The 22,880-nt window shown below is 38.9% G+C and overlaps 2 protein-coding genes across 11 annotated transcripts in view; both read right to left on the bottom strand.

Moving 5' to 3' along the window:
- LOC137098440 (NACHT, LRR and PYD domains-containing protein 12-like) overlaps positions 1–22,880 on the bottom strand; it is a 254,566-nt gene that overhangs the window by 128,629 nt on the left and 103,057 nt on the right. For 6 of the 10 annotated variants that reach the window (XM_067474676.1, XM_067474683.1, XM_067474720.1 and 3 more), the window contains exon 10: positions 382–555. In XM_067474676.1, the coding sequence (XP_067330777.1) occupies positions 382–555 (174 nt within the window). Of the gene's footprint in view, positions 1–381; positions 556–2,644; positions 2,819–4,036; positions 4,214–5,820; positions 7,634–7,791; positions 8,028–9,728; positions 9,864–10,960; positions 11,041–13,662; positions 13,780–22,880 lie in introns of those variants that run through there. The other 4 variants (XM_067474696.1, XM_067474744.1, XM_067474887.1 and 1 more) reach the window with 4 other exon arrangements.
- Positions 16,153–19,757, bottom strand: LOC137101449 (ribonuclease inhibitor-like; the record flags this gene model as incomplete). Its single annotated transcript, XM_067479877.1, has 4 exons — positions 16,153–17,070; positions 17,214–17,387; positions 18,563–18,736; positions 19,558–19,757. Coding segments are annotated over 4 exons (597 nt in total), but the record flags the coding sequence as incomplete, so codon positions are not given.

The raw sequence follows: 22,880 nt of genomic DNA on the forward strand, positions 1-22,880 counted from the left end.
ATGATATCTAATATGAACGTATCTATTAAGGGTAAAGCTTCCTTGAGCAGTCTAGTTGGAATAGGGTCTAGCAGACAGGTTGTTGGTTTAGATGAGGTAATAATTGAAGTTAGCTCAGAGAGATCTATGGGTAAAAAGCAGTCTAACAGGGAGTGGGGCCTTATCGATGACTCTAGCACTGTTGAACATGAAGATCTATCTGTAATTTTTGCGGGGAGGATCTGGTGGTTATAAAAATAAACTTCTGACTCATTGACTTGAACTCACTGAAATTAACTCAACCTGAAGAAATAAATTCAGTCAGATGGTGAGAAAACACTAATTATAAAAAGTGACAAAATATCACATAAAATCTCCAACAGTATCAGTCAGTGAACTGACCTCAGAGTCTCCAGTCTACAGTGTGGACTCTCCAGAAAACCACACAGCAGCTTCACTCCTGAATCCAGCAGCTTGTTGTAGCTCAGCTCCAGTTCTCTCAGATGGGAGGGGTTGGACTTCAGAGCTGAGACCAGAGAATCACAGCTGATCTTTGACAAACTGCAGCCCCACAATCTGAATAAAGAATCAAAGATGTGGATCAAATCATTAGTAACAATCAGATTTGTCCTAATCAATGGTGTTAGAATGACTTTGTCCTTGTGTTATTGTGGATCATCAGAATGTCAGACTTCTACAGACATCATCCAAATGTCAGCACAACATTCATACACCTATTCATGTCAGCACTGATTCAGAACATGCTGCTCACCTCACTCACCTCTGGAATTAGAAGACAAACATCAAATCACATATGACAGACTAAAAACTTACTACAATAATTTGATTCATCAGTCAAATGCATCAAACTTTAAAGAACCAGAACTGATCCAGTATAAAGGTCTTGCTTGGTCCTGGTCTCTGTCCTGCAGATCAGCTCAGGAAAACACAGATTCAACTGAACAAAAACTATTTGAATCCCAAATTACAGATGATTTCATGAAAACTTTGGAAAATGTTCAGCAGAAATGTGAAATAAAAACAATTTCCACTTCATGGACTGAAACATGGAAAAACAACAGTTTGGTTCTTTAAACATTTTTTAACTCATTTAAGAAGAAAATGTACCTCTATGAAAAAAATACAAATGTTTTTATATGAACATCAATGATTACAGCTCACTGATATGAATTATAAAGAAAGAAAGAATGTTTTATCTTCACTGAGTTTATATCAATTGATTTTTGCCAAAAATATTAATTGAAACTTAACAAGAGTTCTGAAGGTTTTATTTCAGTGAACTCACTGAAATAACTAACACTAAACAAATAGTTTTAGTCCAATATGACATGATATCTAATGAACAACAGATCAAAAGGACAGAACTTTCCCCCCAATCTTGAAGAACAGAAAAGAGATGATATGCATGTCCTAACTTTCCCCATGATTGAGGTGGGAGGAGTTCATGGCCCCCAACTTGTTTTCCTACCCTGGACAGAATTGGACATTAAAGAAGCAATGGAGAAAGTCACCCATCCAAAAAGAAATGCTAACAAGTGGGGAGAGGACTTCCAGAACATGGTGCAGGATTACAAACCAACCTTTCAGTGCACCAACCTCTGAAATACTCTGTTTGCAGCAATCTGCCTAAACAAATAGCAGTAATAAAATGTGATGCTCACACTAACAAAACAGATCCCATTTCTGCAGGACATTCAGCAGCAGATGCTGCAGCAAAAGCAGCAGCCAGGACGGGACAAATGTTTCACCTAACTCAGTTTTCTCTCCCACAGGAACTCAACCCACAGGCTGAACTGTCATCCATGCAGTCACTGGCAAGCAGATCTGAAAAAACTCTTTGGAGAAAATCAGGTGCAACAGTACAAAATGAGGTCTGGCTTGGTCCAGATGATAAACCTTGCTTCCCTAAGGCTTATTTCCAGTTGTATGCAAAATTAACTCGTGCTAAAGATCACGCATATGTCAACACTCACTGGTACACCAGAGGTTTTTCAACATATGCAGCTGAATATGCAGAAAATGTAGAATCTGTGCAGCACACAATGTCTCTGGTGCCATTAAAATGCCATTGCAAGGTCACCTACCACCTGATGGACCCTATGAAGATTGAATGATTGACTTGATTGAATTGTCACTATGCCAAAACAAGAGATATTGCTTGACCATGGTTTGCATGTTTAGCAAGTGGGTAGAGGTTTTTCCCTTCTTCCAAACAGGATGCATCCACAGTGCTAAAAGCCCTAACAAGAGACTTCATTGTTCGCTGGGGTATTCCAAAAAAGAGCAGTAGCGACAATGGTCCTGGGTTTGCCAACAAAGTCTTGAATGATTTGTCAAATCAGATTTGGCCCAGTGCAGTTCTGTTCTGTTGCATGTTTTCTCCATTTTGCTAATTCAATTCACCATAACCATTCGCTTGTGAGTTGCCCTTTGCCTCTAAACTTGCCTTACAGTGTTTTACACAACAACCTGAAGGTTATATTTCAGTGAACTCACAGAAAAAACTAACACTAAACAAATAGTTTGAGTTTTAGTCCAATATGACATGATATCTAATGACAAAATACAAACCAAATTAAACTTTTGAGTTTAGTTAATTGATTTTGAGGAATAAAGACTTAACAGTATCAGTCAGTGAACTGACCTCAGAGTCTCCAGTCTACAGTGTGGACTCTCCACAAGATCAGACAGAAGCTTCACTGCTGAATCCTGCAGGTTGTTGGAGCTCAGGTCCAGTTGTCTCAGATGGGAGGGGTTGGACTTCACAGCTGAGACCAGAGAATCACAGTTGATCTCTGACAAACTGCAGCTCCTCAATCTGAATAAAGAATCAAAGATGTGGATCAAATCATTAGTAATCAATCAGATTTGTCCTAATCAATGGTGTTAGAGTGACTTTGTCCTTGTGTTATTGTGGATCATCAGAATGTCAGACTTCTACAGACATCATCCAAATGTCAGCACAACATTCATACACCTATTCATGTCAGCACTGATTCAGAACATGCTGCTCACCTCACTCACCAATTTACAGTGGTGGAAAGTAATGGAGCACAAATATTTCCTTACTGTAATTTGTCACATTTCACTTAACTTAAGTAAATTTAATTATGGTTACTTTAACTTTAATTTTTTTGACTGACTGAAGTGTTTTTTTGTTTTTCCTCCTATATATATATATATAGTGTCTATTACCATGAATTAGTACATTTTCTTTTTCTGTAGGAAACTGATGAAAGCTGTCTCTGACTGAGCCAAGTGTCAAGCTATGAATTTTGACCCAGTTTGACCCAAGTTTACTGTATCAGTACATTGTATTACTGTAAGTTATTGTGCTATGTGCAGTGTGGTGTATTTTATTTTCCATATCTTAAGCATAGAGGTTTTATGGTGCATAATGTTTGGGCTAGAGTGCCAACATACTCTAGGATCACCACTGGGTGAGGGGATCAGGATTGGCTCAAAGGCTCAGTCTCTATAATCAAACATGGCTCGTGGCTCAGCACTTTGACAATTCTGTCATCAAGTTGAAAAAAGGAGTTTGCAAAGAACTGAGCTCTTTCACCATCTCCACAACATCACAGTGGGAAAAGATTCAGTGCATAAAGGCCACAGGCAGAAACCACTGTTGAATGTGTGGAACCTTCCAGCTGTCAGTCAGACAAATGTCAGAGAAACAAAGTTTCATCTTCACACTTTTCGCTCTTTAACACTTGAGAAAAACTCGGCTTTCCTTAAGTTCATGGTCCACTACTAGTGCAGACAAGGTACTAGTCCAAGGCCCAATCAGACTGTCAGCCTGTTCCTCCTCAGCACCACTTTCCTTCAAGTACAGTCTGCAAACATGGAGACATCTCCCATCAGCCAGTCTGGACTTATTTCACTTCTCTATGTGGACTCAACTTAAAGTCCCACATAGTGTTGAGGGATTTGACCTGAGGAAATAGTTTTCACATTTGTGCTCAGACAAACGTAGAAACTAATGAACCAAACGAAACCTGAACATTAAGTTATGGATTTAAGATGGAAAACTGACCTCAGAGTCTCCAGGAGACAGTTTGGATTCTTCAGGCCAGAACAAATCAGCTTCACTCCTGAATCCTGCAGGTCCCAGTTTCCATTCAGGTCCAGTTCTCTCAGATGGGAGGGGCTGGACTTAAGAGCTGAGGCCAAAACTTCACAGTGAGTCTCTGAGAGTTTGCAGCCATGAAGTCTGTGATAACAGATAATGAGAAATAATACGAATATGTAATTTATAAGTATAATTAAAAATCTACTATAAAGTTTAGACTTTCTTTATTTTGATCACAAAGCAGAATGAGATGGAGGCAGAAGCTAAATGGTCTGAACTTATCTTCTATAACACTTTTCTACATCACGGAGACACAAACACACACACACACAGTCAGGTCCATAAGTATTTGAACAGGGACACAGATTTCATGGTTCTGGTTCTCTGTCCCACCACAGTGGATTTGAAGTGAAACCATCAAAATGTGCTTAAAGTGGAGACTGTCAGCTTTCATTTAAGGCTTTGCTCCAAAACATTAGATGAACAGTGGAGGAACTACACACACTTTTATTCACAGACCCCCAATTTTAGTGGCTCACAACTATTAAGAACAATAAAGTTCAACTGTCTGTTTTAATATTTGTTCCAAATCTTTCTGAGTCAAAAACTCGCTAAAGTCTGGAACCATGAACATCACAAGATGCCGGGTTTTTTCCCTGGTGATGCTCTGCCAGACCTTTACTGCAGCTCTCTTCACTTCAGCTTGGTTTTGGGGGCTTTGCCTTCAGTTTGGCCTTCAGCAGGTCAAATCCAAGTTTAACTGGATTCAGGTCAGATGATTGACTTGGCCATTGAACAACATTCAACTGTGGAGCCTTGAAAAAGTCTTGGGTGTCTTTCACAGTGTGCTTTGAGTCACTGTCCATCTACACTGTGAAATTCTGAGCTTTTAGCTCAATGTGAGCAGATAATAAAGCCCTAAACACGTGAGAATTCATCCTGCTGCATCATCAGTACAAACCAGAGAAAGAGTTCCTTTCCAACAGTTCTACAAACACCATTTCTTCATCAAGTGACAACAGATTCTGATCTGTTCCTTTAATGAATCAGCCGACACTTCCAACATGTGCTCAGTTGATCCAAATAAAGTCCATCTGTAAATCTGATCCAACATTTTCTACCACACAACACAGCATCATGTCAGCAGCCTGCAGCCCAGCTCCTCATGACCAGTTAACGTCCACCATGATCCCAGGTTAGAACAGTCTTATCTCAGTAAGCTGTGTGACAATTTACCACTGGCTCTGTTTCTCTAGTGTTTTATACAAGTTATTATTCATTTTGCAAACAAAAGCTGCTGCTAAAGTTAAATATGTTAAATATGTTGCTGCCAGTTTGTCTGAAGGAAAAGTTGAAAATAAACATCTTATTTGATAAATGGTTGTAGTTTTTTAAATATGTGAAGAAGACGTTTGTCTTTTACCACAATGCAGCTGTGAATTTGTTTTTTCCTTGAAAAATCAGTTTGTGTAACAGTTTAAATTATTTTGTCACTGTACAACAAGGACTGTAGTTGTGTTGAAGTGTCTCCATCAGTGCTGAGCTGAGCTGCTGCTGCCACCAAGAACACTGAGTGTGTATATATATAAAACATGATACCATCAAATGAAAGATGAAATGCTGAACCTTCTTCTGTGATCTTTTCATCTTAAACCCAAATGTCTTTAGTTTACAGAACAGATCAATGTGACTTGTTTTTCCAACATCTTTTAAGTGTGTTAAGTGTGATTGATCACATCTGGACTTACTGAGCCTTTCTGCAGTTCCTCACAGCTGGGATCAGTCTCCGTCGTCCTTCCACTGATGTGTTGTACTTTTTCAGGTCCAATTCATCCAGAACCTCCTCTGACATCTGCAGCATGTAGGCCAGAGCTGAGCAGTGGATCACAGAGAGTTTCTTCTTTGATCTGTTCTCTGACTTCAGGAACTCTTGGATCTCCTGATGTACTGAGTGGTCCTTCATCTCCATCAGACAGTGGAAAATGTTGATGCTTCTGTCAGGAGAGATTTTATCACTGTTCATCTCTTTCAGGTTGCTGATGACTCTCTGGATGATTTCTGGACTGTTCTCTGTCTGACCCAGCAGACCTCCTAGGAGTCTCTGGTTGGTCTCCAGAGAGAGGCCATAAAGGAAGCGGACAAACAGGTCCAGGTGACCATTTTGACTTTGGAGGGATTTCTGCATGGCTGACTTCAGGAAAACCTCAAGAGATGGGTTTTGAGATGAGTATTTCTTCCCCAGGAAGTCCTCCAGTACCTCTGTCTCCCTGTTGGTGTAACAGTGGAAGAAGTAAACTGCAGCCAGAAACTCCTGAATGCTCAGATGAACAAAGCAGTAGACTGTTTTCTGGAAGATCACACTCTCTCTTTTGAAGATCTCTGTACAAACTCCTGAGTACACCAAGGCCTCTGTGACATCAAGACCACACTGCTCCAGGTCGTCTTGGTAGAACATGATGTTTCCTTTCTCCAGATGTTCAAATGCCAGCCTCCCCAGCTTCACAAGAACGTCCCTGTCAGCCTCCATCAGCTTTTGTGGACTGGTCTCATGTCTCTCTTCATACTTGTTCTTCTTCCTCTTGGTCTGAACCAGCAGGAAATGTGAGTACATGTCAGTCAGGGTCTTGGGCAGCTCTCCTCTCTGCTCTGTAATTAACATGTGCTCCACAACTGTAGCAGTGATCCAGCAGAAGACTGGGATGTGACACATGACGTGGAGGCTCCTGGATGTCTTGATGTGGGAGATGATTCTGCTGGACAGGTCTTCATCACTGAACCTCCTCCTGAAGTACTCCTCCTTCTGGGCGTCAGTGAAGCCTCGTACTTCTGTTACCCTGTCGACACATGTAGGAGGGATCTGATTGGCTGCTGCAGGTCTGGAAGTTATCCAGACCAGAGCCGAGGGAAGCAGATTCCCCTTGATGAGGTTTGTCAACAGCACGTCGACTGATGACTTCTGTGTGACATCAGACACAACCTCACTGTTGTTGAAATCCAGTGAACGTCTGCTTTCATCCAGGCCGTCAAAGATGAACAAAAGTTTACAGACAGCCAGCTGCTCTGCTGTGACCTTCTGTAATGTTGGATGGAAAACATGGAGCAGCGTGAGAAGACTGTACTGCTCATCTTTGATCAAGTTCAGCTCCCTGAACGAAAGCACAACCAGCACACTGACATCTTGGTTTTCCAAGTCCTCTGCCCAGTCCAGACTGAACTTCTGCACCGAGAAGGTTTTTCCAACACCAGCGACACCGTTGGTCAGAACCACTCTGATGTGTCTCTGTTGGTCAGGTAAGACTTTAAAGATGTCGTGGACCTTGATTGGAGTGTCATGGAGGGTCTTCATCTTGGAAGCTGTCTCAAGCTGCCTCACCTCATGTTGGGTATTAACCTCTTCACTCTGTCCCTCTGTGATGTAGAGCTCAGTGTAGATCCTGTTGAGGAGGGTTCCACTTCCTGTTTCATCACTTCCTTCAGTCACACATTCACATCTCCTCCTCAGACTGATCTTATGTTCATCTAAAACCTCCTGCAGACCAACATCTGCTGAAAGATCAGAAACTATGTGAGAATGAAGAAACAGAATCCAACAAAAACTGTCTAAGAATATCTGATATTTAAAATTACACAAAAATGTGCTGTATGATGTAACAAATGTCTCTGTAAAAAATAACAACTCCAGTTTTCAGAAACATCAGCAGACAGATGTTCAGTCTTACTTTGTACAGTCCTGTTCTGACTGACTGTCTTCAGTCCAGGTCTTGCTCTGGATCTTTTTGCACACTGGGGACAGGAGGAGTCTCCTGATGAACCAGACTGGTCCCAGTATGAGGTGATGCACTGTCTGTGGAACCAGTGTCCACAGCTGGTAGAGACTGGATCCTTCAGGACGTCCTGACACAAAGCACAGCAGGACAGCTGCTCCTCCACAGAAACTTGTGTCCTCTTCCTCTTTCTGTGGACATTAAGAAAACTCAACCTGGGCATGAATTTTGACAGTTTGTTCTTTCAGAACTGTTTTGATTTTCAGACATCAGTCCTTTCAAATTGGACATGTAACTACTAAGAGTTCAGCAGATGTGTGTAACTTCATTATACACAAACCTCAGACATGTCTCAGAGTGGACAGAAATTTATCAGAGAGGTCAGAGGTAGTTGGTCTGACAGTATCCACACAAAGTTCAACAGCAAGTTTTCACAGGAAAAGTAGAAAACAACAAATGAGCTGATGAAGTGAGGAGCACACGTCCTGTGGATGAGTGGAAAATTATTTTTATGGTGAAGAAACATTTTAATAATTCACCAATAAGAATCCTCTGCAGCTGTAGGATATGTGTCTTCTTAAACATAACCTTATAAACATAAGGACCTTGATCTGACATTTCTAACATCACACTGGAACCTGCTGAAACATAACCTGCTCTGAAATAACACCAAGCAAATAACGTGCAGGAAATGTGTGTCATCATTTTAGATTTTACATCATGTCACACCCTCAGTGCTCTGCACAAGTCATGTGATCAGTTGTATACAAGAGATTAAAAGGTGGATGTTTGATTTTAAAATATTTATTAGATATTGTATTGATTAAATACGTCTTGATTACAGTTGGTATTTCATTTTTATTTTTTTTATCTTACACAATTTCAGTTGTTTTTAAAGTGTTTTATTATTATCATTGTTGGAAGAGTTTTCGTTAAGAATCTCCATTACCAGTAATAAAATATAATAAGTACATGCAATGATTTATAAATCATTTGAAACCTGTTTATGAAACTTGTACAATGTACAATCATAAATATACACGTATATATAAAAGAAAAGGATTAATTAATAAAATAATAGTTGTTAATTTGACCTTCCTAAGTAAACTTCAGGAAATTGGTATGATATGAAAAGTATTGTATGAATGAATGAGACGGACAGATTCTTCAGACTCAGCAAAAAGGGACTGAGAGAAACCCTCAGTTTGTTAAAGAAAAGCTTCACCAGCAGGTTCACAAAAGTAAAGTTACTACTTTAAGATTTATTAGAAATAAACTAAAATACTCTGTGGACTGTGAAAGTAAATTATACAAACTACAGTATTTAGTCACAGTAAATCTAAGATTTCTACATCATTTCAAAACCTAAATCCTCCTACAATCTCATCATCAGTGTGTATGTGATGTAAACAGGTGAATGTGAATAACCTGGTAACCACGGTAACACTTCAGGGATTTTAACCCAATCAGTTAATGTTTAAAATTCGTGCTGTGAGTAAAAGTGGCGTTTGTTGGTCATATTTTTATCACTTTAGTTCAGCTGAATCCTCTGGTTCCTCCTTCATAGTGACCTGACTCCAGGGTTTATTACATATGTGCTGACGACAAGAACAACAGTGGACAGAGAAGCTGACAGCACAGTTTTGGTGGTGAACCAAAGAGTCACTGTGTTAAACTACAGAGAAGCAACAACAACTTTCTACCCTGACATGTCCTGTCCTGTCACCAGCCTCCATCTGCAGAGAGACAAAACCCCTACAGCTTTAAGTTGGAGACATAGACTCCTCCTGATCATCATCTCCACTGTCTGTTGTTGGTAACAGTGAAGAGCAACTGATAAAACAGAGCAGAAGTTTGTCTTCCTGCTCACTGAGTCATCTTCAGTCTCTTACTTTGTGTCTAAGGGTCCAGGTCCATTACCAAAACCTGGAGGATCGTGTTTGGACCAGTCACTCTTCATAGACAGACAGCTGGATCCTGTAGACTCTGTTCTGTCCTTCTTTTCCTCCATCTTCTGAACATCAGCTCTGGGAAATGACAAAAAGGAAGAAGCACACAGATTTTACTCCACCACTGCTTTCTTACTTTAGAGCAACAGAAATTAATTTCAGTTTCTGTTTTAGCAGCTTCTTCTCATGAGTCTGTCTGTGTGTATTAACATGATGTTTTCATGATCAACAGCTTGAATTAAAAAGGGTTTTAGTAGAAATGTTGGTATTTGCCTGCAGTATAATCACAAAGATCATTATGATCATTACGTCTTAACCAAACATTACATTTATCATCAGTAAGTTCATATCATACAAACAGCAGCAGATAAACATTTCTATAAACTGACAGGAGTAACTGAGCTCAGTAACCAGGAGGTAACACACAGTACAAGTTCCTCATTTTCTCTGAGTCTCTCTGTATAAACAGCAGTGGACAGTGTGTGTTGTGTCCACAGGGACAAACTGACTCAGAGACTTTGACAGTAAAATAAGAAGAATGTTGGATTAACACTCACCCTGTCTCACACTTCACTTGGGTTATTAGTAAATTTACATTTATGAATATAGAATTTAGCAAATATAAAATGTATTAGAAAATATTGGTCACTCTCCTCTTCACTTTGTGTCTTTCTCCCTCTCTGTCTCCTTCTCTGTCTCCCTCTCTCTGTCCCTTTCTGCAGGTGTCCCCGGCTTTGGAGCTGTGTGTTTCTCCAGTGTGCAGCTACTGGTCCTAACAACCTGCCAGATGTTTTGTTGTTGCCCACCCTGAGCCTGGTTCTGGTTCTACACATCTGTATAGTCTTCATTTCATTCTGTAAAGTGACTTTGTTGTGAATTGGTGCCATATAAATAAAGTTGAATTCTATGTTATTAAAAATTCAGATTTTTTTTTTAAAAAAAGTTGAAATTACTGAGGTTAGAAGAGTCTTATCTCAGTAAGCTGTGTGACAATTTACCACTGGCTCTGTTTCTCTAGTGCTTTTATACAAGTTATTATTCATTTTGCAAACAAAAAACACAAATGAATGATAATAATAAAATAAATGTTAATGCTGTATAATACGACAAATGTCTGTGTATAAAACAACAAGTCTTGTTTTCAGAAACATCAGCAGACAGATGTTCAGTCTTACTTTGTACAGAGCTGCTCTGACTGTCTGTCTGCAGTCCAGGTCTTGTTCTGGATCTTTCTCCAAACTGCTTTTTCTTCTCTCTGTGAAAACATTTCTCTATAACTAACTAATCAGTAGATTTCTGTTTTTTTCTTTTTTTACTACAGAAACACCATCAGTAGTTTGTGGAAATAAAACCCAGACTAAGATCCATCTTAGTCTGAACCAGTATCTGCACTAATAGTTCTGCATCATGAATATAAATCATCCTCAGTGAATCATCTTCATCAGGTCAGTTTACAGTAGAAACTGTCTCTTGTTTTTATCATTAACACTTGTAATAAACAGACATAACCACAAGACATTATCAGAGCTTTAGAATAAAAAAGGATTATGTGTTTTTCTCCATCAATAACCTGTTTTCAGAAAAGTTGGGATGCTGTAAAACGTAAATACAATCACGACGAAATTATTTCCAAATAATAACAAATATAGATTTTAACTATATTTGTGAAGGCAGCAGTGGTGGAGCGGTTAATGCTGTTGCTTCACAGCTAGAAGGTCCTTGGATCAAATCCCTGACCAGCTGCAGCCTCTGTGTGGAGTTTGCATGTTGTCCCTGTTTTTGTGCGAGTTTCCTCCCACAGTCCAAAGACATGCATGTTAGGGAAATTGTCCCTAGGTGTCTGTCTGTGTATGTCTCTCTGTGTTGGCCCTGAGACAGACTGGAGACCTGTCCAGGGTGGATAAGTGGTGGATGCTAATTGTGAATTTGACACCAAAAACCTAAAGACGCGTCTCTTTGTTTGTCCTACATGTGTCATGTTCTTTTATGTGACTGTCACAGGTTTGTCTTCACAGTTCACTTTGTTACATGTGACAGTGGTTTACAGCTCACACACTGCACTGAATCTGCACAATCAACGGCTCAAACATAGATAAACATTTTGATTATCACAGTTTAATTAGTTCATAACTTTTTTTAAACAGGGACTGAAAGTTAACTTGCTATAAAACTCATATAATATATCATAAATATATTATATATATATTATATTATATAACTTACACCTCAAACTGTAGAAAATTTATTTTCCAGTAAAGTTTCTGTTGGAAAAAGTTCTGTTAGACATTTAACGATATATTGTCGATTATCTTAACGTCTACAACCACAAAACAAACAGGCAAATAGACTCACTGATCAGTTTCACCAGGTAAATGAAGTCCTACTGTAGCATACAGTGTCTTTATGAAGATCAGTTTCAGTTTTTGATGATAATTTTCAAAAAAGCTTTTAATTTAATTCAATATTAATTATTGAGAACATAATTAAAGGTGGTTATATTCTGAGGTTTTCCTAATATTAGACTAAAAATAGAGACACATCTGAAACTCAAGCAGAATAGAACCATAATTAAAGATGGAAAAACAGAAGAGCTAAGAGATTTTTGATTACTTTTAAAGTATTTGAATTTTTGTTTAGTTTGTACCCTGATTCTCCTTTTTCTGCTGAGTTTTAATTTGCATTAGTTGGAGCCTTGTTAATTTATTCAGCACTTTGCAAAAACCCTGTGAATTTAAGTAAAAGTAAGAATAACAAAAACTGTGGCCCAAGTTAAAGTTTTCCATTTACATTTTTTTGATTTGAATAAAAGTACAATAATATTGTAGCAGTATTAAAAATTGCAGTAGTAATAATCAGGTGAGTTGAGCGTCTGTCTTAGTTTGAACAGGTTGCACTAAAGATGTTAATCAGCAGAAATGTGCTTGTTCATTTTCAGCTGCTTTAAATGATTCTTTAGTTCCACACTGAACACTTCGTTTTTTGTGTTGGAGACAGAAACTTCGGCTGCAGACTCACTTACTTTTTTACAAACACTGAAGTTGATCAAACTGTTTGTTCTGCCTTTGAAAAGACAACATGGAAGTTCAAATTAATAGTAAGAGGAAGAAATATATTGTTTAAGAATTATAAAAGAAAATCATGATGTTAGATCTTAGTGAATAAAAAAATGTGTTTGATATTTCACCCAGAATGAAGCAATAAACTGTAATAAACTGTAATAAACTGTAATAAACTGTAATAAACTGTAATAAACTGTACCATCAGATCAGTCATGGGGCAAAGTTCTGTTACTGCTCATAAAATATTTGTGTTAATACTTGTGTACTTTGACGTAAGTGGAAGTTTTACTTTCAGTTTACGATTTCTACAGAGCCACTTAAGAAAAGGTTTCGAGTTCTTCTTCTACCACTGCTGATACCAAACACATGTACAGTAATAAGACTCTGACCTAAAGACCCATGTGGAGATTCAACATCATCAGTAAATAACAAATCCTGCTCACTTATCAAAGTCCTCTCATCATCACTGTCTCATTATTTATTCTTTCTGGAATAAAAATGAGATTTCACATCTTGTAAGGACTAAAAATCCCAAATAGTTGTTGATCTTGACTTTGATGACTTTGATGTCGTTCAATGTTCATTCTGTAATTATGATTGTTCAATAAAGCACAAACACTGAGTAGAAGCCCACTGGACCTACTGACTGTAAGATCACAAACACAAGTCAGGTTTGAATGTCCTACTTTTCCTCAGTGTCTCTGTACTGATGTTGATTCTGTCTCTACTTTGCAAATGCAAAATGTTAATGTACCAATACACCAACAACATGGAAATGACAGTGGTTATTAAAAAGGAGTTAGTAGAAGTTCTCTTACTTGTTCATTTGTAGGTTTTTCACCAGACCAACAAGGCTTCATAGACAGCTGGATCCTGCAGACTGTGCTGTGTCCTCATCTTCCTTCCTCTGGACTTCAGTCAGTCTGAGAGGTAAATGATTAATATGACTGTGAACTGTGGACACAGGGATTATGACCAAGACGTCAGGTTGTAAATACAAAACAGGATCTTCAGTAACTGTTTTTTTTTTTTTTTAACAAAACATTCAGGTTTTATTCTTGGATTGTTTTATTCTGCACAATCACTACATCGTTTGTTATTGTGAAAACATCATGAAAATTTCTGAGACTATTTATTTCATGACAGATTTGCCAGTTTATGAAAATGTCCACATGAAAACACATAGAAAACACCTGAAACTCTCAAAGTCTCTGACTCTCACATTTCTACTGTGGAGGTTTGATGTGTGTCTCCCGTCACGTCCTGTGAGGCTTTAGTCCTTGTCCGAAAGAAGAAATCCACAGTAGGAACCATAGTTTTGGAAAAATCGTAAGTGAAAAATGATCAAAACTTTTCTTGATCGTTGGAAGTTTTGTTTAAATAATGATTTTTATTAAAAGATTCACCTGGAGACAAAGACAGCAGCTGTTGTGTCTTTGTCGTCCATGTTGTAAAAATGTCTTTTTACAGTCACATCTGGGATCTAAAGTCTCACCATCAGCCTGAAAGACCTGAGATCAGATCTACGTCTATGAATTTACAGATCTAACTTGCATCCTGTTTGCTGCTAATGATTTTTCTATCATCTTTATATCAACATCTTTTTATGAAGTGAAACAACATTTTCATAGAGCAGACAAATGGACCAAACTCAGGCTGAATGAGGAGAAAACACAAAGGGACTTTAGAAATAAATGCTCAGATATGCAGCTTTTATCTGTTTCTGCGCACAGATCCTGTGTTTGATAGAATCCATATTCTACATGTTCACATATCTTCAGTCAGGTTTGTCTTTTCTTGTGTAAATGCAGTTTGTCAAGGGTTGGGATTATTTTCCACTCCATCAAGACTCACATTAAGAGCTAATTAGCAATTAGTTTGCTGTGGATCTGGATCTGAGCACTGGTGTCACTGCTGCTCTGCTCCAGCTGGAGGCGCTGTAGGAGCAACAAGCAGCTCCGGTTGCTGAAGCTTATTGTGGAAAGAAGCAGATGCAGACAGAGAGAAGAAGCTGGTGTATGACGATGAAACAGGACGTTTGACCGTGTGTGTTGTCCCACAGTATAAAGAGAAGAAAAAGACTGGGTCCCGCTGTGTCCTCAGGCTGCGCTACAGCGTCTATTCACAGGCGCGATCCCACTACTGAGCGGCACGGAGGCTTTGACCTGCTCCGTTTCCGACCTGGGCCGGTGCACCCCTCCTTAGACGACCTGGTGGTCCCGGGCTCCCCCAGGAGCACCATATCGATACCGAACTTAGTGCGGACACCCGCTCGACACAGTCCGCTGCAGCTCAGAGCTCCTGAGCTCCAACGATCCTCCAGCCTCAGCCTCCCAGTAGCTTGGATTACAGGCGCGTGCCACCGCACCCGGCTACCGACGCCGTCATTCATGGAGGGCTGGAGTTTTACAAAGCTGACGTCATCAGGTGAACACGTCAAGCTGCAGTGCAGAAAGGTGTAGTAGTATCTGAGCAGTTTCCAAAGTGTTAAATCAGTGTTTGAGTAAAGAGAAAAACTTTATCCCTGTTCTTTAAAATGTTCTTATCAAGCTGTCGGTCAGTGTTTGACCTCAGTGCTGAATGAATCCACCACCAAAATATGCTGCAGACCACAACTGAAGCTACATCACTGCTGGTTTTTCTCATGTGAGAACTCTACAGGGTCTGTGGTGCTGATTTGAATGATGTGACTGATGGTCATTGCTCCAGTGGAGACGGTGCAGAACCAACAAACCTGGATCCTGGTGGTTTGCAAAGAAACACTTATTGCAAACAGGCACAGGTCAAGTTTTTAAGAAGTTACTGAGACATTTTAACAAACCCCTCATCAACATTATGAAGGAAAGTTTATATTTAAGTATAATATTTCCTGTATTTTGTTGTCATTTTATATAATATTTCACGGTTTGAAATAGGAGATAAGTGTGAAAATTACACACTTATTCTGTACTCGGTAAGGACAGCAGGGACATAAACAGGCACAGAGGTTGACGATCAGTCAAGGCCGAACTAGGAACTGTCACCTCAGGGTCCTCAACAGGTAAATCAACTCTATGAAGATTTCATTAAAAAGATTTGGCTTAACAAATTTCATTCTATAAACAAATGTTGTAAAGTGCAAAACCTGCCATCATCTCCTGTGTTAATGACATTTCAGCAGGTACAAATCAGACACGAATGATCATATTTGTCCCCACTGGGTGAAGCTCTGTTCATTCAGGATGCTGAAGGTGAGAAGAGAGTTTTTCCTAAAAATGTCTTTTTTCTCAGGTGTATCATATGAGCATTTATGGGAACATGTCCATTTGTAAATACCACTAGTGGAGGACATATTTAATGACTCCACTCACTGTAAGATATGTTTATTTATTTGTTTGCAGAAATGCTCCAAGGTCAGTTATTGTCTAACAGCAGATCATCCCACACTGTAGTGACCCAGATTCACTTCATGCTCACAGGTGCTTATCAAAGTGCTGAAAAGGGAAAAACACATCCTGGAGACAGTTGATGTGTCTAAGACCAGAAATTGTCATTTTTAACATTAATAACACAAAACAGATATAATTGATTTCCAGTCAGTTGAGAGACTTTACTGATTATAAAAACACATTTATTATCAGCTATTTATCTGTTAATAATATAAAGATAATGAGAAACTGTCTATTGTTGCTAAAAACCAGGAGTTCAGAGAGAAACATTACACTATTTTACTTTAATACTCCATCACTTAAACAGAAATATGAATTTAAGATCTGAAGGAATCAAAAAAGACAAAGTCAAATCCAGGTGGAGGTGGAGGAGGTGGTTGAGTGTGGAGCAGAAGGAGTGGAGGAGTCTCAGTGTGTCTGCAGAGACTGTGTAGAAGGACAGAGCAGCAGCAGAGCAGATCCACTGCTGATCCAGATCCAGAGGATCACACAGGGATGATGGTGGACTTGACATTGTGTCTGACAGTGGAGCTGTTCTCAGAGCAGTTCAGACTGCAGCACTGAGAGTCATCTCCACTTCTTCTGATTCCTCTGTCAGTCACTGCTGGATGAAGCTCTCCTCTCCACTCTACCTCCCAGTAACATGGTCCAGTCAGAGCCTCTCTGCACACAACATGCTGCTGCTGCAACTTCTGCATCATCAGGACAAACGTTATCCTGGTCATTTAATGACACTCTTACATCAGACATTAATATGATTTCAGTCCTCTTTGCTGGTCCATTATAGTCGGCTTCCACCTGTTGAGAGAATGAGACCGAGCAGAGGAGATCAGTGATGTTTCCAGAGACTCACTTCATCATCTGTCAGTCAGCAGATGGTCTCTACAAAGACCACATGGTTACTAAATGTAACCATGGACTGACTCCAACCCTCTACTGACCTCAGAGTCTCCAGTCTACAGTGTGGACTCTCCACAAGATCAGACAGAAGCTTCACTCGTGAATCCTGCAGGTTGTTGGGGCTCAGGTCCAGGTGTCTCAGATGGGAAGGTTTGGACTTCAGAGCTGAGACCAGAGAATCGAAGCTGATATCTGACAAATTGCAGCAACTCAATCTGAATAAAGAATCAAAGATGTAGATCAAATCATTAGTAATCAATCAGATTTGTCCTAATAAATGGTGTTTTCTCAAAAATGTGAAAAACTAAAAACTATTTTACTACCAAACTATTCAGAACAAAAACTATTTGAATCCCAAATTAAAGATGATTTCATGAAAACTTTGGAAAATGTTCAGCAGAAATGTGAAAAAAAATAATTTCCACTTCATGGACTGAAACATGGAAAAACAACAGTTTGGTTCTTTAAACATTTTCAACTCATTTAACAAGAAAATTCACCTGTATGAAAAAATACAATTGTTTTTATATGATCATCAATGATTACAGCTCACTGATATTAAGTAAATCCAAAGAATATTGTTTTGTTAATTTTATTTCAGTTTATTGTTGTTATAAATCTGAATTTAAATTCAAAGATGAACTCAACATTCTTTACAATGTATTGAGAAACATTAGTGAGAAATATGAATATTAATTTGACAGAAAAATGACACATGACTAAAAATAATTAGATGCAACAAAACCCAATATTTGTCTGACATTCCCCAAAATGTATTGATCATCTTTGGATTATCCAGGACTCTGCAGCCAAAGGTCTCATCCAATCTAAAACATGTGAACACGTTACTTCATCATGTTCAGTTGGAAATTCTTTTGGAAGTATTCAAAGCTCTGCATGGCCTTGCTCCTGCATAACTGGCCAATTTGAGCCTTTATGATGTTGCCTCCCTCATGCTGTGATCTACTTCAGCTGCTGAAGTTCAACTCAGAACCAGAACTGAGACTCTGGACTGAACTTCCCTTTCACATTCACCAACACAGTTTCATTGCAGAGTTAAACATGTGTCTCTTTAAGGTTGCAGATCCATTATAATGCAGCTTTTCACTGACTGTAAATTGATTTTAATAAGGATTTTATTGCTGTTCTAAACAGAGTTTGATTTTATTACTTTTATATTTAAAAAAAAAAGTTTTTTTGTATTTGGTTTAGTTTGGTATTATTGTCTTAAATACATGTATGTTTATTATTAATACATTTACCTGAAACTGAAGAAAATATTTTTAGTCTGTTGATATAAGAAACATTTAACTTCAGTGTAATTGATTCATTAATGACAGTTGGGGACAAAACACATAAAATCTCCAACAGTATCAGTCAGTGAACTGACCTCAGAGTCTCCAGTCTACAGTGTGGACTCTCCAGAAAACCACACAGCAGCTTCACTCCTGAATCCTGGAGGTTGTTGAAGCTCAGGTCCAGTTCTCTCAGATGGGAGGGGTTGGACTTCAGAGCTGAGACCAGAGAATCACAGCTGATCTCTGACAAACTGCAGCTTATCAATCTGTATAAAGAATAAAAGATGTAAATTTAGAAACAAAGTTCCTGTTTGAAACCATCAAACACTGGACAGAGACAGAGAGGAGGAACTTTGTCCTCACACATTTGAAATGTCTCTAAGGTGGATCTCACAGCACAGCTGCTGTCATTCACCTGGATTTGGCTTCATGTGATCAGACAATGTAGTGATTGGAAAAAGATCCAGTTTGTCTGCAGCAACACGTTGGTTGTCCTCAACACACATTTGTCCTCCCTGCTCTCTCATGTGTCTCTCACATGTCTTCACACATGCAAAATATTTCCCATATGATGTAAAGCTGTCAATCATCTCCTGTTGCACTTGATAGTAGCTGTGGAATGTTTGGAGGATTTCTTTCCTTTTCTCTGCACCTTCCAATCCCACTCTGCTGCTCCTCTCTACATTTATTCCACTCAAATCAAACAGGATCAACTGTCTCTGCTTCTTGACACAGTTGGCAGTTGGATGCTTCTTCATTAGCTTCAGTCAACTATTTAGTGCTGTGTGTCCTGTTCTTAACCTGCTGATTCTTCTCTCCTCCTTCTATTTGCTCCAAGATGATTCTCTGTTGCTGCTTTATACAAGTGTCTTCAATTCTAAGTCTGACAATCAACTGTCATTTTCACATTTTTATATCAGACTTTTCTACTTTCAAATCAGAGTCGACACTTTCAAAACTTACTTTCAACCACTGAACAGTTTGAATGTGATTTGACCTCAGAAACATGAACCTGTCTGTAGTTTAGTGTCACCACAACTTTCACATCATATTAATCTCAGCACACAACTAAAAAATGGAATCTGACCTCAGAGTCTCCAGTCTACAATGTAGACTCTCCAGAAAACCACACAGCAGCTTCACTCCTGAATCCTGCAGGTTGTTGTCATTCAGGTCCAGTTGTCTCAGATGGGAGGGGTTGGACTTCAGAGCTGAGACCAGAGAATCACAGCTGATCTCTGACAAACTGCAGCTTATCAATCTGTATAAAGAATCAAAGATGTAAATTTAGAAACAAAGTTCCTGTTTGAACCATCAATGTTTCATCATCTGATCAGAGCTGAGATCAGGATTTTCTCTCAGGATTCTTCAATAACATATTTCTGTCTGTCTTCTTCATTTGGACAGTTCATGTTGTCTTTGTGAAGACAGAAGCAACAATCTAATCATTAGTGAAATGTTAGTGTCTAAACTCTGCTAAACACAAACTTCAACCTCTTGTCTGCTCTTAATGATCAAACCTTCAAACTAAGGTTTTTCTGTGTCTGTCTTCAAACACTGGACAGAGACAGACAGGAGGAACTTTGTCCTCACACATTTGAAATGTCTCTAAGGTGGATCTCACAGCACAGCTGCTGTCATTCACCTGGATTTGGCTTCATGTGATCAGACAATGTAGTGATTGGAAAAAGATCCAGTTTGTCTGCAGCAACACGTTGGTTGTCCTCAACACACATTTGTCCTCCCTGCTCTCTCATGTGTCTCTCACATGTCTTCACACATGCAAACTATTTCCCATATGATGTAAAGCTGTCAATCATCTCCTGTTGCACTTGATAGTAGTTGTGGAATGTTTGGAGGATTTCTTTCCTTTTCTCTGCACCTTCCAATCCCACTCTGCTGCTCCTCTCTACATTTATTCCACTCAAATCAAACAGGATCAACTGTCTCTGCTTCTTGACACAGTTGGATGCTTCTTCATTAGCTTCAGTCAACTATTTAGTGCTGTGTGTCCTGTTCTTAACCTGCTGATTCTTCTCTCCTCCTTCTATTTGCTCCAAGCTGATTTTCTGTTGCTGCTTTATACAAGTGTCTTCAATTCTAAGTCTGACAATCAAATGTCATCTTCACATTTTTACATCATATTTTTCTACTTTCAAATCAGAGTCGACACTTTCAAAACTTACTATTAACCACTGAACAGTTTGAATGTGATTTGACCTCAGAAACTTGAACCTGTCTGTAGTTTAGTGTCACCACAACTTTCACATCATATTAATCTCAGCACACAACTAAAAAATGGAATCTGACCTCAGAGTCTCCAGTCTACAGTGTGGACTCTCCAGAAAACCACACAGCAGCTTCACTCCTGAATCCTGCAGCTTGTTGAAGCTCAGGTTTAGTTGTCTCAGATGGGAGGGGTTGGACTTCAGAGCTGAGACCAGAGAATCACAGCTGATCTCTGACAAACTGCAGTCTTTCAATCTGAATAAAAAATCAAAGATGTCGATCAAATCATTAGTAACAATCAGATATGTCCTAATCAAAGGTGTTAGAGTGACTTTGTCCTTGTGTTATTGTGGATCATCAGAATGTCAGACTTCTACAGACATCATCCAAATGTCAGCACAACATTCATACACCTATTCATGTCAGCACTGATTCAGAACATGGTGCTCACCTCACTCACCACTGGAATTAGAAGACAAACATCAAATCACATATGACAGACTAAAAACTTACTACAATATTCAGTAACTGTAAACTGATAATATTATTTTAAAAAAGAAACATTTGATTTTAATTAACTAACTACAGTTGTCAACTAAAAAAAAATCTCCAACACTATCTCTCACGGAAAAAATGGTGTCTGACCTCAGAGTCTTCAGTCTACAGTGTGGACTCTCCAGAAAACCACACAGCAGCTTCACTCCTGAATCCTGCAGGTTGTTGTCATTCAGGTCCAGTTGTCTCAGATGGGAGGGGTTGGACTTCAGAGCTGAGACCAGAGAATCACAGCTGATCTCTGACAAATCGCAGCAACTTAATCTGAATAAAGAATCAAAGATGTCGATCAAATCATTAGTAATGAATCAGATTTGTCCTAATCAATGGTGTTAGAGTGACTTTATCCTTGTGTTATTGTGGATCATCAGAATGTCAGACTTCTACAGACATCATCCAAATGTCAGCACAACATTCATACACCTATTCATGTCAGCACTGATTCAGAACATGACATTTATAACATATTATAAAATCAGACATGTTTATTCAAAAGACTGAATCTTGAATGAAGTTTTCTTTAGAATTTCATAAATGACCAGTATTGTGAAATAAATGACCACACTGAGTTCAGCTTCCTCTGAAAGTCAGATGGATGTTCTCTTCTCTGATCCTAAATGGAACCTAGCACCTTTCTGTACAAACATGCAGGGTCAGATTTCTGCTCCTGGTTACTGGTTGTGTCTCTACACAAAGTGACATCATTGTCTGACAGGAAGCATCATGCACAGGTTCAAGTGTCACCTGTTGATGGAGACAAATCAGACACCACTAAAGATATGAAGAGTTCATTTGATAAAACAGATTTTGACTGTGTTAAATTTTACTTATTAAATGTCGTTTAACATAAAACCAGCAGGTAAATCGTGAAAAATTACAACAAAATCCACCATGAACTGGTTCATTCCAAGGTCAAAGCGACCAAACCACCAAAATCCTGATCATGTCCTCAGCAGTGGAATTTAAAGAGCTGCTGCAAAGGTTCACTGTAGCTCTGATTCATACTGAGACGACATTCAGCCTTTGGTTTTTCTCAACAACACTAACAAAACTATTTGACTGTTTCTCATCTACAAACCTTACTTCCAGAAAAGTTGGGACTTTTTCCAAACTGCAATAAAAACTCCAATCTGTGATTTGTTCATTCAGTTGAACTTTGATTTATCAGACAAAAGGACAAAGAAAAGATTTTTTACTGTATTTTGTAAATTGAAGCTCATTGAGAAAAGACAAAATAAGAGTGAAAAGTGAAGAAAAGTCCGACAGTTGTGGATGATTCCAGAATGAGCAGCTTCATTGGTAACAGGTGAGGGGATCAGGATTGGCTCAAAGCCTCAGTCTCTACAATCAAACATGGCTCGTGGCTCAGCACTTTGACAATTCTGTCATCAAGTTGAAAAAAGGAGTTTGCAAAGAACTGAGCTCTTTCACCATCTCCACAACATCACAGTGGGAAAAGATTCAGTGCATAAAGGCCACAGGCAGAAACCACTGTTGAATGTGTGGAACCTTCCAGCTGTCAGGCAGACAAATGTCAGAGAAACAAAGTTTCATCTTCACACTTTTCGCTCTTTAACACTTGAGAAAAACTCGGCTTTCCTTAAGTTCATGGTCCACTACTAGTGC

Source organism: Channa argus, chromosome 1 (genome assembly GCF_033026475.1).
Source record: "Channa argus isolate prfri chromosome 1, Channa argus male v1.0, whole genome shotgun sequence".
Lineage (NCBI taxonomy): Eukaryota > Metazoa > Chordata > Actinopteri > Anabantiformes > Channidae > Channa > Channa argus.